At 47.6% G+C, this 16,262-nt stretch overlaps 1 protein-coding gene across 1 annotated transcript in view; it reads left to right on the forward strand.

Annotated features, from left to right (window-relative positions):
* Positions 1-16,262, forward strand: part of LOC141157341 (inter-alpha-trypsin inhibitor heavy chain H3-like) — a 308,234-nt gene that overhangs the window by 13,907 nt on the left and 278,065 nt on the right. Inside the window, exons 3-4 of the mRNA XM_073644460.1 lie at positions 10,669-10,835; positions 11,744-11,848. Of these exons, the coding sequence (XP_073500561.1) occupies positions 10,669-10,835; positions 11,744-11,848 (272 nt within the window). The remainder of the gene's footprint in view (positions 1-10,668; positions 10,836-11,743; positions 11,849-16,262) is intronic.

The raw sequence follows: 16,262 nt of genomic DNA on the forward strand, positions 1-16,262 counted from the left end.
TGCCTTCTTGGTAAAAATAAAAATTAGCATTCATTTAAAAGGCCATTATTAGTGTTGAGCGAGTATGTTCTATTAACCCTTTCGCCGAGTATGCTCGGGCCGAGCTCCGAGTATTTACAACTGCTCGGTGATATGTTTGAATCGCTCCAGTGTGCATGATTTGCAACTATTTGACAGTTTTAATACAAGTGAGGAATGTCTATTTCTTACACATTCCTCACATGTAATAAAGCTGTCAAACAGTTGCAAATCATGCACATGGGAGCGATTCAAACATATCACCGAGCAGCTGTAAATACTCGGAGCTCGGTCCGAGCATACTCGGAACAGAACATACTCGCTCAATAATAGTCATTATCTCTGGAACTGTATGACAGATAAAATATATGTATATATATATATTTAAGAGAGCAGAAGGAATAAGATAAGAGAAAAAACTGTCCCATTCTGATCTAATGAAGAACCCTCTGTAATTTATGGTGATCGGTAAATGGAGTAAATAAAAGAAGTCACAATTGTTTTTTTGTGCATTTAACTCATGATAAAACTTAATATGACTGTAGTGCTTATGACGCGCCCCCAGGGCCGTGGGGTGCTCGGCAGCCGGGCCTATGGATGCCGGTGGGGGGAATATCACAGTGGCTGGCCCGGTCCGTGGCCCACGGCTGACACCAAAAAGGGAGGTTATTTACAGTCGATTTGTGAAGTGTTCGTGACGCCACCTGTGGAATGCGGCCAAAGGGAGCCGCTGCTGCGGAGCAGTCCTCTGAGGCAGATGTTAGGGCAGCTTACGGTGGAACGGCTCCCCACAGGTGGAGCGGGCCTCAGGGCAGCGTGTGGGTAATGGATGGTGGTGCAGGGGAGAGACGGCCAGAACGGTTTAGGAAGAAATGACAGACACTCACACGGTGGTGCGCTGCGGTACCTTTACTGGTGTAGGTGCAGGTATGGTCCAGGGTACACGGTAGGCAAGGTGCACTTCCGGACTCTCCCCAGTGAGCGGGTATAGGGCCTCCTGATCTGTTGCTTCCACTTGCTAAGCTTCTGACCTGCCTGGAGCTAGGCCTGGCTTAATAAATGTCTCTCTCTCTTGTACCTGCTGACCTGGTGGTAGGGCTTTCTTTTGGAGATCACGCTCCCGGGACGCTGGGGCCTCCGTGACTCCTAGCCCTGGTACTGTATTCAGTGTTGGTCGACCTGGGACTTGTAGTCCTCCAGGTGTCCGGTGGTCCCTACTGGGTATAAGGGACCCGGTAGGCGCGGACCCTCTGTCCGGTGTATATTTCAGGATGAGCCTGGTACGCTCCTCTGCCCCCTCAACTCCTCTCTCCCTTCCTCTTTGCCTTCGGCCACACTCGGGGCCCTCACTCCTCACTCGTGCTGTAGGCCTTGGCTCGCCTAAGCACAGCAGCCAGCGTGCTGCCTCTTCACTGGTCTAAGTGCCAGCACACTCTCTGACAACTAACAACTAACTGACTAACTAACTGAGCTGCCTGGCTCCACCCTCCATTATATATGTCCCTATCGGGCTCCCTCTAGTGGTCTGAGGTGGTAGGGTGGAGGTGTGTGAATGTGTGAGGGCCTCTTGTGGTGAAGTCCAACCATGCACCCTACTGGGTTCTGTGGCACCTAGGCGTAGCAGGGCGCCACACTTACTAGTGTTGAGCGAGCGCTAAAATGCTCGGGTGCTCGAAGCTCAGGCCGAGCTCACCGTGATACTCGGGTGCTCGACCCGAGCAACGAGCCCAATGTTAGTCTATGGGAGACCCGAGCATTTTTGCGGCGGCACCCCTGGCATTCTGTAGAAAGCCTAAAAAGTGCCCAAAACGATAGTGACAGTGCTCAAATGACATGGGGACAGCATGGGGATCGCCCCAGGAAGCATTTCTGACCCCCAGGTCACTGCTGTCAACAACGTGGTCAGAGGTATTAAGCCACTTTTACGGGCTCACAATAAAACGTTCAAAAATGAAACTGCAACTGTTTTCCTGTGAAATATGTTAAGGAACATCCTTTCCAGGGTAAAGACTTGTGTATTAGGTAAAATAAATAACCAAAAACAGAAATACTCCTCCACACCTTGGGTTATGTTCACAAGTAGCATTTTTTATGCGTTTTTGCACGTTTGTATTGCTTTCAACCGTGACAAATGCATTCACCGGGAAATGAAATTTTAACATTTTACAATCTTATCTGGCCATGTGCTGTGTGACACATGCATAAAGTGCTGAAAAGACACGGGAACAGCATGGGGAAGACCCCTGGAAACATCTCTGATACCGAGGTCACTGCCTAAAAGTGTGCCCATCAGAAGTGATCCTTGCTGCATCAGAAGATGCAGACTTGCAACTATCCCCGTGCAAGTCCTTGTCCCAGGGCAGTGTTCAATTGTACCTCCCCCATTCCTTGCAATGCAAGCGCAAATATGCAGCCAACCACCCACCCACCCGCAGGCTGCAATACTATACTGCCAGCTTGCACTTGAAATGGGGCCTTTTAGTTTGGAGGAGGCCGAAGCTGGCCACTACCTCATGGCCGCTTCGGCAGCGAGGTCTCCATACTCAGTCCCCAGCCGCCACTATTTGTCCCGGTAACCTTCCCCACACTTTTCTTAGCCTGGCCTGGGCAGCATCGGACAAGCCCACCAGACAACCAGACTCCTCCGGTGGGCCCTGGCTTCTCCATCAGGGGAGTTGAGAGTGCCAAGGTGAGGAGCATGATGATGATGATAGAAGTTAGCATGTGCTTTCTTTTCTTGGAATGCAAGCGTAAGTATGCTGCCTGCCACCCACCCACCCCCAGGCTGCAATACCATACTGCTAGCTTGCTTGCACTTGAAATGAGGCCTTTTAGGCTTGTGGAGGCAAACGCTGGCCACCATGTCATGGCTGCGTCGGCGGCCTGGTATCCATACTCAGTCCCCTGCCGTCCGTCGGCCGGGTGTCCACACTCGGTCCCCAGCCGCCCCTATTTGTCCCCGTGTGCATTATACACAAGCGCGCATACCAAAACATTACCTGTGCCCTCCCCAGTGCATTTAGTGGGAAGGACAGCCTATTCCGCTGTAGTGTCTGCACGCCAACCTGCTGTTCATGGCACATGCGAAGATGCCTCCTGCCCTGCAACTGTCGTTGCAGACTTGCAACTATCCCCGTTCAAGTCCTTGTCCCAGGGCAGTGTTCAATTGTACCTCCCCCATTCCTTGCAATGCAAGTGCAATTATGCAGCCTGTCACCCACCCACCCCCAGGCTGCAATACCATACTGCTTGCTTGCACTTGAAATTGGGCCTTTTAGGCATGTGGAGGCGGAATCTGGCCACCATGTCATGGCTGCGTTGGCGGCCTGGTATCCATACTCAGTCCTCAGCCGCCCGGTGGCCGGGGGTCCACGCTTGGTCCCCAGCCGCCAGGGGGCGGCCGGGTGTCTATACTCGGTCCCCAGCCGCCCCACGGCCGGGTGCCCACACACGGTTCCCGGTCGGGTGTCCATAAACGGTCCCCAGCCGCCCCTATTTGTCCCAGTGCGCCTTATACACAAGCGCGCATACCAAAACATTACCTGTGCCCTCCCCAGTGCATTTAGTGGGAAGGACAGCCTAACCACAAACACGTGGACAAGTTAATGTGGCCAGGGATGGTCCATCTCACTGACGCCTTCACACTGGGTTAATATTGTGGAAGCCGGGACACAGTTGGACACTGGGATGCAACACGTCCTCCAGACATAGGGGATTGCGGGTCCTGGGTCAATAAGGCTTCAACACAAAGTTCAGAAGGTAGACAGCAGCAGTGGTCGGCCTCCTACACAACGAGTAAATTATTCATGATCATGAGGCCATCCATCTCCTTAGCTTTCTGTTCCTTGGAATGCAAGCGCATGTATGTAGTAGCGGCTAGGCCTGAGGTGGTCAGCATTTTGGCGTATATCCTACCTCCTCCAAGGATTGCTGGATGTTTTCCTGCTACTATCCCAGTTCTATGACTCACGTTAAAACAAAGCTTCAGGTGATGAATGATGGATGAGGTGGTGGCAAAGGACAAAGAGCAGGAGGAACAGGGACCATTCACATCAATATCAGGCCAGTCAACCACACGTCTTGTAGGATATGTTTCTGTACCAAAAGGAGCGGTTCGGCTACACAGTTATAGGGCATACAGTGAGTGCAATGCCTACCAAAAATTTTGAGGCAATCCAATGCCCCTTGGAAGTGACATGGAGGTCAGAGGGCCTTAACTAAACCGTTTTTTCCATTTATAGCAACTGGGTCTCCTGTACACTGTTGGCCTAAGCAGTGAATGGAAGGCTTTCCAAAATTTATGAGGAACTGCAATGCCCCTTGAAACAGACGTGGATTACAGCGTACTAAAAACCTTCTACCCATTGTTGGGGAGTGGGTCTCCCTTAGTGTTCGCCTATGCATTGAAAAGCAAAAGCTGACTAAAATTAGGAGAAAATGCAATGCCCGTTGGAAGAGTCCTGGAGGTTAGAGGTAATTAAAAACAACATTTCAATGCCCCTTGGAAGAGCTGTGGAGTTCAGAGTGGTTTAAGAGGGCGGTTTTAATGCCCCTTGGAAGAGATGTGGAGGTCACAGTAGCTTAACAAGACAGTTTCAATGCCCCTTGGAAGAGTGATGGAGGTTACAGTTGAATAAAAAGACAATATCAATGCCCCGTGGAAGAGACGTGGAGGTCACAGTAGCTTAACAAGACGGTTTTAATGCCCTGTGGAAGAGTGGTGGAGGTTGCAGTGGAATAAAAAGACAATATCAATGCCCCTTGGAAGAATGGTGGAGGTTACAGTGGAATAAAAAGACAATATCAATGCCCCTTGGAAGAGACGTGGAGGTCACAGTAGCTTAACAAGACGGTTTTAATGCCCCTTGGAAGAGTGGTGGAGGTCGCAGTGGAATACAAAGGCAATATCAATGCCCCTTGGAAGAGACGTGGAGGTCCCAGTGGAATAAAAAGACAATATCAATGACCCTTGGAAGAGACGTGGAGGTCATAGTAGCTTAACAAGACGATTTTAATGCCCCTTACAAGAGCCATGCAGTACAGCATATTAAAAACATTATTCCCATTATTGGGGAGTGGGTCTCCCATAGTCTTTGCCTATGCCTTCCAAGCAAAAGCTGCCAAAAATTAGGACGGAAGAACTTGCAATGCCCCTTACAAGAGCCATGCAGTGCAGCATATTAAAAACATTATTCCCATTATTGGGGAGTGGGTCTCCCATAGTCTTTGCCTATGCCTTCCTAGCAAAAGCTGCCAAAAATTAGTACGGAGGAACTTGCAATGCCCCTTACAAAAGCCATGCAGTACAGCATATTAAAAACATTATTCTCATTATTGGGGAGTGGGTCTACCATAGTCTTTGCCTATGCCTTCCAAGCAAAAGCTGCCAAAAATTAGGATGGAGGAACTTGCAATGCTGGCAACACGGACCACGGTCACCCTGGTGGTATAGTGGTGGTGGAGGCTGAGGATAAGGAGAAGAGCAAAAAACAGTCGAAATGAGGATGCGTATACCCATGTGTGGGTGTGAAGCGGTGCATGGGAATACACCTCCCGAAATAACACAGTGGATTTGACTTTATGTTACTCTGCTGTCATTTGGTGGTGATGAGAAGTCTGGCCCAATCCAGCCCTTGTTCATTTTGATAAGGGTCAGCTTGTCAGCATTGTCAGTTGACAGGCGAGTGCGCTTATCAGTTATAATTCCCCCAGCGGCACTAAAAACACGCTCCGATAACACGCTAGCGGCAAGGCAGGCCAGGACCTCCAAGGCATACAGAGCGAGTTCATTCCAAGTGTCCAGCTTGGATACCCAATAATTAAAAGGCACAGATGAATCACGGAGGACGCTGGTACGGTCGGCAAGGTACTCCCTCACCATTTTTGAAACTTTCCACTCCTTGTGAGAGTACCCCGCACCTCAGGGCCTGTAAGCTGGGCGGGTCTCAGAAAACTGTCCCAGAATGTTGACAGTGTTCCCCTGCCTCTGCTGGATTGGAGTTGCGTCTTTCTCGCCTGTATGCCTTGGTTGGGCAACAAACTGTGACCTCTGACGCTAGTGTGTTCAGATGGGAATTTTTTTAACAGTTCTGCAGCAAGGGCCTTCTGGTACTGCCCCATTTTGTAGACCTCTCCACCTCAGGAATAAGAGAGTGAAAGTTCTCCTTGTAGTGGGGGTCTAAAAGTGTCACCAACCAGTAATGACTGTCACCCAACATTTTGACAACGCGAGGGTCACGGTTAAGGCAGCGTAACATAAAGTCAGCCATGGGTGCCAGACTGGTAATGGGCAAGACTTCCGTGTCCTCACCAAGATGACCACTGACCATGCTCTCCTCCTCCTCCCCCCTGTCCTCAGGCCACCCATGCTGAACCGACGGTATGACAGTTGTACAGGTACTACCGTCTAAAGCGCATGATACCAGCTCCTGTTCTTCCTCCTCCTCCTCCTCTCCCTCATTGTCCCCCAATGCACGTTGGGACGAGATGAGGCTGGGCTGTGTGTAATCGCCCGCTACGGCTTCTTGTTCCATCTCATCATACTCTGGCTGCAATGCCTCCTCGTTAATTCTCTGCAGAAAGCGTTGAAAAAGACAGACAAGTGGGATGCTGACGCTAATGATGGCGTCATCGCCACTCACCATCTTGGTGGACTCCTCAAAGTTTGTCAGGATGGTACATATGTCTGACATCCAGGTCCACTCCTGAGGTCTTATGTGTGGAGTCTGACCTGAATATCGACTGCCTTGTTGCAGCTGGTACTCCACGACTGCTCTCTTCTGCTCACAAATCCTTTGCAACATGTGAAGGGTAGAGTTCCAATGTGTGGGAACATAACACACCATTCGGTGTGCCGGAAGCTGTAAACGCTGCTGCAACACAGCAAGGGCGCCGGAAGCTGTAGCCGACTTCCAAAAATGAGCTGACAGGCAGCGTACTTTGACGAGCAGTTCTGGCAACTCGGGGTACAATTTAAGAAACTGCTGAACCACGAGGTTAAGCACATGCGCCAGGCATGGTACGTGTGTGATCTCGCCTCGCCTCAGAGCCGCCACCAGTTTACGGCCATTGTCACACACGACCATGCCTGGATGTAGGTTCAGCGGTCTCAGCCACAGATCTGCCTGCTCTTTCACAGCTGTCCACAACTCACAAGCAGTGTGAGGTTTATCACCTAAGCTTATGAGTTTCAGCACAGCCTGTTTCCGCTTGGCTGAGGCAGTACTGCAGTGCTTCCAGCTTGTAACTGATGTGGTGATATTTGAGATGGAGGCTGAACATGAGGAGGAGGATGATGCACAGGAGTTGTACACTGTGGGGGCAACTCTGACTGACATAGGGCCCGCAATCCTCGGTGTGGGGAGGATGTGTTCCGTCCCAAGGTCCGACTGGGTCCCGGCTTCCACTATGTTTACCCAGTGTGCCATCAGGGAGATGTACCGCCCCTGGCCACAAGCACTTGTCCACGTGTCCGTTGTCAGGTGGACTCTCCCAGTAACTGCGTTGTTGAGGGCACGGCAGATGTTTTGGGACACGTGCTTGTGTAGTGCGGGGATGGCACACCGGGCAAAATAGTGTCGGCTGGGGACCGAGTACTGAGGGACGGCCACCACCATAAGGTTGCGGAAGGATTCCGTCTCCACCAGCCTAAAATGCAGCATTTCCAATGCAAGCAGTCGTAAAATGTGCAAATTTAGGACTGTGGCCTGTGGGGCGTTGGCTGCGAATTTGCACTTTCGTTCAAAGGTCTGGGATATGGACAATTGAACGCTGCGGTGGGACATGGACGTTGATGCTGTTTCTTGAGAAACTGCCATAACAAGTGAAGACTGAGAGGAGGGGGCATCTTTGCATGCAGTATGGACAGGGGATTGCCTTGCATGCACAACAGGGGGTTCTCTTACACGCACAACAGCGGAAGTGTTAGGCGTCGGGTGTTTGCTGGATTCGAAATGGGTTCAGAACCATCAGTGGATCCTGTGGTCTCCCATGGCAGTCCAGCTGGTGCTGATGCTGCTCAGCATCGTCGTCAGTCCCAACGCCTAGCTGGTGCATGAGATGTACAAGTTGTCTCTCGGGTCTTTGTTCCTAGCAACATGAAGCGTAGGTTGCGGAGGGAAACAGAGCTGCTATAGCCTAAGTCCAGGATTCTCTGCACTGAGCATGCCCGTGACATGGCGGACCGTTATTGGTGGTTTGGGAGTCAGCTGATCCAGTGACCTGGCACCGCCTGATTGGTAGTGGGTGACGTCACCAATAGTGCGAAGGTGCACAGGACTTAATCTTTAAACAGCTCGCCCACAAACATGGCGGCGCGCTCTGATCATTGAGCTGTGATGGTGTTGTGTGGACGCTTGGTCGTTTGGGCTCCACGTGTGCTTTAGCTTCTGTCAGGCAGGTTTAGCGGGGGATAGGCAGCCTTAGATGGAGGGAGGCAGGTAGCTTCGTTTGACAGTCTGGCTCCGACAAAGTGGTCGCCATACATCCTGAGCAGTCTGCAGACGCCGTATTCCCAGGAGAATTCTCCCACGCTGTCAGTGACGTGCATGAGGTGAGCTGAGTTCATTGGACATGAACTCGGCTCATCTGGATGCCGTCACAGCGAGACACTGAGGAGCGCAAGCATGCCTGCGCTTCTCAGTGTCTGCGGCATGGCAAGCTGGATGGCAGCTATCGGCTGCGATCCAGCCTGTCATGTGAATGTAGCAGAGCCGAAGCCGTCCTGGGAACCATGGAAAGGTAAGGATGAGGTTGGTTTATTATTTTACTTTTATTGCAGAAGACATTGGCTTCAGCTGGAATGGGCGATACGGTAAGTATGGTTTAATTTAGAGTATTAAAGAATTGTGTGTTTATTTCAATTAAAGGACTTTATTCTGGGTGTTTGTGTTTTTTTTAAGTTTGACTATGGGGTTAGTAATGGGGGTGTCTTATAGACGCCTCTCCATTACTAACATGGGCTTGATGTCAGCTGGCATTATAAGCTGACATCAACCCCAGCCCTATTACCCCACTGCCACCGCTACAGGGCAGTGGGAAGAGCGAGGCTAAGTGCCAGAATTGGCGCATCCTATGGATGCGCCATTTCTGGGGTGGCTGACGGCTGGTGTTTCTAGCCTAGGAGGGGGCCAATATTCATGGCACCCTTCCTGGGCTATTAATATCAGCCCCCAGCTGTCTGCCTAGCCTTTGCTAGCTATTGAAATAGGTGGGACCCCACGTCATTTTTTTTTGGGTCCCCCATTTTAATAGCTAGTAAAGGCTAGGTATTCAGCTGGGGGCTGATGTCAGTAGCCTGGGAAGCTCCGTGGGTATTACCCCCTTCCCAGGCTTCAAGCATCTGCCCCAGCCGTCTGCTTAACCTCCGCTAGAGACTAAAATTATGGGGAACCCTACGACAATTTTTTTTTTAATAAATCCTTTATTTTAACACTAAATGACAAGTACAGTAATCAGCACTATCACTGTACTTATTATATATGTGACTGACATGTTTCTATCTATCTAATCTATGTGTGATGCTCTATTCTTTCTGTTCTAAATTGTCGGGTACCGGTGTATGCCGCTGCTGAATTGCCGGCCGGCTTTTTTAAAGAGAAGGGTGCATGAAAATCGGAGGGCACTAGTGTGTTCCAAGTGCCCTGCTATGTTTTTCATGCACCCTCCTATGTACCCTGCCTGCCTGTCTGCCTATATATTCTGCCTGCCTGACGTTTAATTGAGCACTGTTCCCATCGATTTGGGCAATTTTTGACCTTCTGCAGACCGCCAGCGGGGACCGCCAGAAAAATGCTCGCATTTCCCATAGACTTACATTGGGCTCGTTGCTTGGGTCGAGCACCCGAGTATTCCAATGTGCTTGACCCGAGCTTCGAGCACCCGAGCATTTTAGTGCTCGCTCATCACTAGTGCTTACCTTTGTGTGTGGAAAAATGGCACCTAAAAAACGTACAACTCATTGCGCAAAAAAACATGACCTCATATAGTGATATTTGCTTAAAAATAAGAAAAGCTCCAGCTGTCATTGCTAGTAATGTGGGAAGATGAAAAAAATACTTTTCCCAAGTGCAGTACCAAAATTCTCATAAGTAAAAGGATTGAATTACAAAACTTGTGACATACAGCTGCCTCTCTTTTTTAAAGTTTTGTGATTTCCCTTAGTAGAAATCCAGCGCCTCTCACCAGAATGATTGTACCACCACTCATTCAGCTTTTTTTCTCCAATGTAATCAGCTACTGCAATACGATGGTTGAAAAAGGCCGTAGTCTGACCGAAACATCACGTTTTTGGATTGTTGCACAATAAACAGAATTATACTTTGCAATTTAGAAAAGAGTGCTGAGTTCTTTTTATCATAGTATTTAAAAAATGTCAAATAATTCATTTCCTGATGTCTAATTTTATTCTCCAACATTTTCGTGGACATTCAAAAAAATAAAACAGATCGGTGTTGTCATTCCTGGTTATGAACATTGTATAGATGGGCTTGTTTTACAGGTAATGTAAAGGTTTTCCATATATATGGTTGACAGAAATATACTACTTATTTTGTTATAGTAACAGATTAAGAAAAAAGCCCAAAAGTTTTATACCTGAATTTCTGGATGCAATAATAACTTAGTCACATCCATGTATTTTGTACCCTGCAGCCGTTGGATGATATCGAAGTCTACAGTGTACTTATCAACAGTCAGGTGACATCTCGCTTTGCCCATAATGTCATCACAAGCAGAGCTGTTAATCGAGCCAATGTATCGAAAGAAGCCAACTTTAATGTGGATCTGCCCAAAACAGCTTTCATTACAAATTTCACCATGTAAGTACTGTACAACATTTTTTTTGCAATACCATTGACTTAGGGTTAAAATATCAATACTTGGGTATCATGCAAATGTAGTCGCCATTGGATTTTAGGACCCCCAGATTAAATCATGTAGGACATTGGATGTTGTTAAGAAAAGTGCTCCCGACTTATGTTTCTGATACCTTATTTATTTTGCACAGTTGCTTTCAAAACAGTTTTCAATTTTTAGATATAGCAATCATTGGTGTGGCTTTCCCGCTAGTAGTCCCTTACTAATGAGAAAGGGACAATTCTTGGGGCTTGTATTCATTGCAAAAGTATTTGTCTCTTTGGGAAACTTCTTATTTTTCTTCAACGCTAGATGATTCAACTACCAGACACCTCTGATTTGACCATGAGCAAGCACAAAACAACAGAAGGCCCCTGCGCAACAGCTGTATACAGGCCTCTCTTATCCCATAGCTCATCATAAAGAACTTAACTCTTTCACTCTTAAAATTCACTAGCAATTCTAAAGTATGGCCTTTATTAGCTTAAAGATGACGGTGGGCCTCCTAATCAATTGGTCCTCTTTACACCTGCACAGGTTGCATCAATAGTATGTCCACTACTGAATTTGATATATCATTAATGTTATTTTTATGGGGACCCTTCAAGAAAAATAATTGATTTAAAAATATTCATATTAAGCCCAATTCATCAAGCAGTTTTCATAAAACTTTTGGCAAAAACGGCCTACAATTTTTTATGCAACCTCATGGTGATAAAAAAGATATGCCCAATAGGCTCATGACTCTTAATGAAGTTTGTGCATTTTAATCTAGGGTAATATTAATCGAAATTGGCGAATGCATCGCCATTGATGTGCTAGTAATTTGTATTCCATACATTTATATATCATTTGCAATTGGATATTACAGGATAATAGACGGAGTACCATATCCGGGAGTAATTAAAGAAAAGGAAGCTGCAAAGAAACAGTATGATCAAGCTGTATCTAAGGGCCAAACAGCCGGACTGGTCAGGTAAATCCTAATCCTCCTAAATAAATTTTGAATGTATTCATAGGGGAAAAGTGAGAATATTGAATTCTAATTACTGGAAATAAGGCTAGGTTCACACCAGTATATATTCTCTCACCTGAGACAATCGGGCTAATTATGTTGGTCACACTCTGATTAAACTCTGATCACAGTTTGATCTAAGTGTCAGCATAGTGTGATCCAATTTTCTCAGGCGTGGAGAAGATGTTAAAAAACATTTTCCATCTTCTCTATTCTGTCAGTCTGTAAAAATCGGACCACACTCAGATGTCATCTGATGTTTTCCAAGGACTCACTTACATGGCGCATTGTCATCCGAATTTTGGATCAAACTTGGGCATGCCGCAATTTTTTTTCCTCAGACTGCTCTGTCCAAGGAAAAAATTGGATATGTGCACAGTCTCGTAGAATAACATTGGTCTGAGTGTGATCCGAAGTTTTGTCTGATTGCACTCCAACCAAAATACGATCATGTGCACGAGCCCTGAGGGTAAGCCGTTACACTTTCCTGGGGACCATTGATTGAGTTAACACTGTTAAAAAATGCAACTAGTATTGGAATGCTATAAGCCTTTTGTTGCCTATTTTTGGCATTAGGAAAGCTCAGACCAGCTTGACACCCCACCAAGGAGCAGCAGAACATGTAGGGCTGGGCTGGTTTAAGAGTAGCCAGGGCCTGGAGCAGTTTGGCTTGTTCCCCAGCACCCAATGTCATCATTTGACATGTTTTAACAATGTTAATAAATAAATAAATAAATAAATGAAAAAAAATGACATGGGTCCCCTGTATTTTTGATAACCAGCCAAGGTAAAGCAGACAGCAGACAGCTCCATGGATACTGGCCCTTTCCCAGCCTAAAAATACAAGCCCACAGCCACTTCAGAATTGGCGCATCCATTAGATGCGCCAATTCTGGAAATTTGCCCGGGTCTTTCCTATTGTCCTGGTGCGGTGGCAATCAGTGTAATATTTTTGGGGATTGATGTCAGCTATGTAATGTCATCTGGCATCAAGCCCAGGGGTTAAGAATGGAGAATTGTCCAATATGCCAACCCCATTACTAGCTCACTAATCAAAAAAAAAAACAGGAAAAAATACTTTATTTGAATAAAGATTCCCCCACACTATTCCTCATTCACCAATTTATTATCAAAAATGTTCCCATGAAGCTCCTCCCATGTAGTCCACGTTCCCCCAATGCAGCTCCAGCGTCTGTGAATAGCAGTAAAGTATAGCTATTCACAGGCGCTGGGCAGTGAGGACAACTCTAATTAGAGCTGTTGGCTTTCGCTGAGCGCAGCATTGAGCCAGCGATGATGATGAGAGTTGTTGTCACTACCCAATGCCTGTGAATAGCAGTGCTTTACTGCTATTCACAGACGCAGGAGACATCGGGGAATGTGGACTGTGACGAAGGATCTTTGTGGGAATATTTTTGATAATGAAGTGGTGAACGATGGATAGTGTGGGGGAGTCTTTATTCAAATAAAGTATTTTTTCTGTGTTTTTATTTTTTAATACTGGGTTAGTAATGCCGGAGTCTGATAGACACCCCTCCATTACTAACCCCTGGACTTGATGGCAGCTGACATTACACAACCCCAAAAAGAATTACCCCGATTGCCACCACACCAGGGCAATCGGAAAGAGCCGAGCAAAGCGTCAGAATTGGCACATCTAATATGAAGCGCCAATTTTGGGGCTGCTGCGGGCTTGTATTTTTAGGCTGGGAAGAGCCAAATAACAATGGATCTGCTTTGCCTTAAGCTGGTTATCAAAAATTACGGGGAACCCACATAATCTTTTAAATTATTTATTTATTATGTTAAACATAAGCTCTCCCTCCTATAACAACTCTCCCTGAACTGCTTCCTGAACACAGTGTGCCTAGCTTCGCGTCACCGGGTCTCATATGACCACATGATGCAATGCGGCCGGCCAATCACAGTTATGCAAGTAGCCAACATGGCTACGGCATTACTGTGTATGGCAGGCGATCCCCGCATGTTTATTGGCTGTCTAACAGCCACAAAACATACGGGTTGGGTACTCGGGCATGGAGCTTGAGCACCCGCAATACTAGATAAAGTAATGAGCGTGCCCGAGCACCTCGATGCTCGATCGAGTATCGAGCAGTCGCAAGCACACTTGCTTATCGCTAACAGTGATGAGCGAATATTTCAATATTCGGTTCGGATTATGATCGCCGATTTTGCATCATTCGCCGATTAATTCGTTGAACATTAGCCGAACATATCCAAACCCCATTGGATTCAATGGGGGCAAAACCGAACGCATACAGAAAACCTTCAAATGGGCCCAAAAGCTGCCAAAACACATCAAATTAGGGTCAGACACCACGAAAGTGCCATCAATTGGCCCAGAGTACAAGTAGTATAATTATTATTTATTATTATCGCGCCATTTATTCCATGGCACTTTACATTTGAAAAGAGGTCACCGACTGACACAAAAGGAGAGAGGACCCTGCCCATGAGGGAGCACAAGCAATCTACAAGGGATGAGTGAGGATACAGTAGGTGAGGGTACAGCTGGACATGCAGCGGTATGGTGGATCGAGGGTTACTGCAGTTTGTACGCTTGGCAGAAGAAGTGGGTCTTCAGCTTCCTTTTGAAGGTTTCCACAGTAGACGAGAGTCTGATGTGTTGGGGTACAGAGTTCCACAGTAGAGGAGATGCACGGGCCAAGTCTTGTATACGATTGTGGCAAGAAGAGATAAGAGGGAAGTAGAGAGGGAGATCTTGTAAGGATGGGAGGTTGCGCCCAGGTAAGTACAGGGAGACTAGGTCACAGATGTATGGAGGAGACAGGTTTTCGATGGCTTGGTATGCCAAAGTTATGCTTTTCAACTGGAGTTTCTGGGCAATGGGGAGCCAATGCAGGGATTGACAGAGGGGAGAAACTGGGGAATAGCGGGGTGACAGGTGGATTAGTCGGTCAGTACAGTTTAGGATAGATTAGAGAGGTGCGAGAGTGGTAGAAGGGAGGCCACAGAGTAGGAGCTTGCAGTAGTCAAGGTGGGAGATGATTGCGGACATGCACAATTGTTTTTGCAGATTCTTGTTTGAGGAATGTGTGGATCGAGATTTTTTTTACTTGGAGTCGGCATATTCCTCAGATGTCCCTCAGCGTTCAGTTGTCCCCACCCCAGTCCTTGGAACGTAAGTGCAAATACGTAGCCACCCACAAGCCACAATAGTATACTGCCACATTTCTCGACTGCTTGCACTAGAAATTTTGCCTTTTAGGCTCGTGGAGGTGGAAGCTTTCAGCAACCCCATGGCGGTGGCTGTCCCTCAGTACTCGGTCCCCAGCCTTCACAATTTCTCCCGATGTGCTGTCCCCGCCTTATACCAGCACGGATCCCAGAACATTACTCGTACCCTCACCAACTCAGTTATTGGGAAGGACCACCTAACCACAGACACGTGGACAAGTTCTTGTGGCCAGGGATGGTACATCTCACTGACGGCACACTGGGTTAATATTGTGGAAGCCGGGACCCAGTCGGACCCTGGAACGGAACACATTCTCTCAATGTAGCGGATTGCGGGCCCTGGGTCAATCAAGCTTAAACACAATGTTCACAAGGTTGACAGCAGCAGTGGTCAGTCTTCAAGACAACGAGCAAACTCCTTCATGATGATGGAGGCCACCATTTCCTTAGCTTGCTGGTTGTCACGAATAATTTGAAGATTCATGGCAGCTCTGGCTATGCTGTAATTTAAATGTAGTTTTTTCCTTTTGGTTCAGTTAGGGTTAATGTTAGTCTCTTGCTGGCAGCCTTTTGTTAGTGGTCAGTGGATGTTGGTTGGTGCCACTCCCACCTCCCTTTAAATAGCCACATGATCCTGATGGCAGGTTATAGTTCATTCTATGCTGACCTCTTTGAAGGAGCCAGTCTCTGGAGAAGCTGTGGTGTTCATTGCTATTGCAGCAGTGAAGATTTCTGTTGGAGAGATAAGTGTATTTTATGCTGTTATCTTCCCATTGTTTGTCTTCCCTTCCTTGTGTTGTCCTGTTGTAGTGGTGAGACTAGTGTCTCCCTGGCCTGCTCACTAGCCAGGTTAAGTCTAGGGCCAGCGAGGGCTTAGGCATGTGATCGTGCAATGGAGGGGGAGGGCCCATCTAGGGATGATAGGGGAGCCTAGGGACAGACACAAGTTGGTATCAGGAGGTGTCCCTTCCCTTGTTCCCTACCACTGGGGCCCTTCTTCCCCCTCTATCTCCCGCTGCATCCGTGTGTTGTGTCATCCGCCAGACATCCCCTTGTCATTTCTTGACACTGGTACTTTTCCGTGGAAGAGCTTGTCTCCAACCAGACAGGAATATCCAGTGAATTATGGCACACCGTGGTTTGGTATTAGCACCCA

The sequence above is a fragment of the Phyllobates terribilis genome, unplaced genomic scaffold (assembly GCF_046119375.1).
Source record: "Phyllobates terribilis strain yellow unplaced genomic scaffold, ASM4611937v1 Scaffold_8__6_contigs__length_399053987, whole genome shotgun sequence".
Classification (NCBI taxonomy): Eukaryota; Metazoa; Chordata; class Amphibia; order Anura; family Dendrobatidae; genus Phyllobates; species Phyllobates terribilis.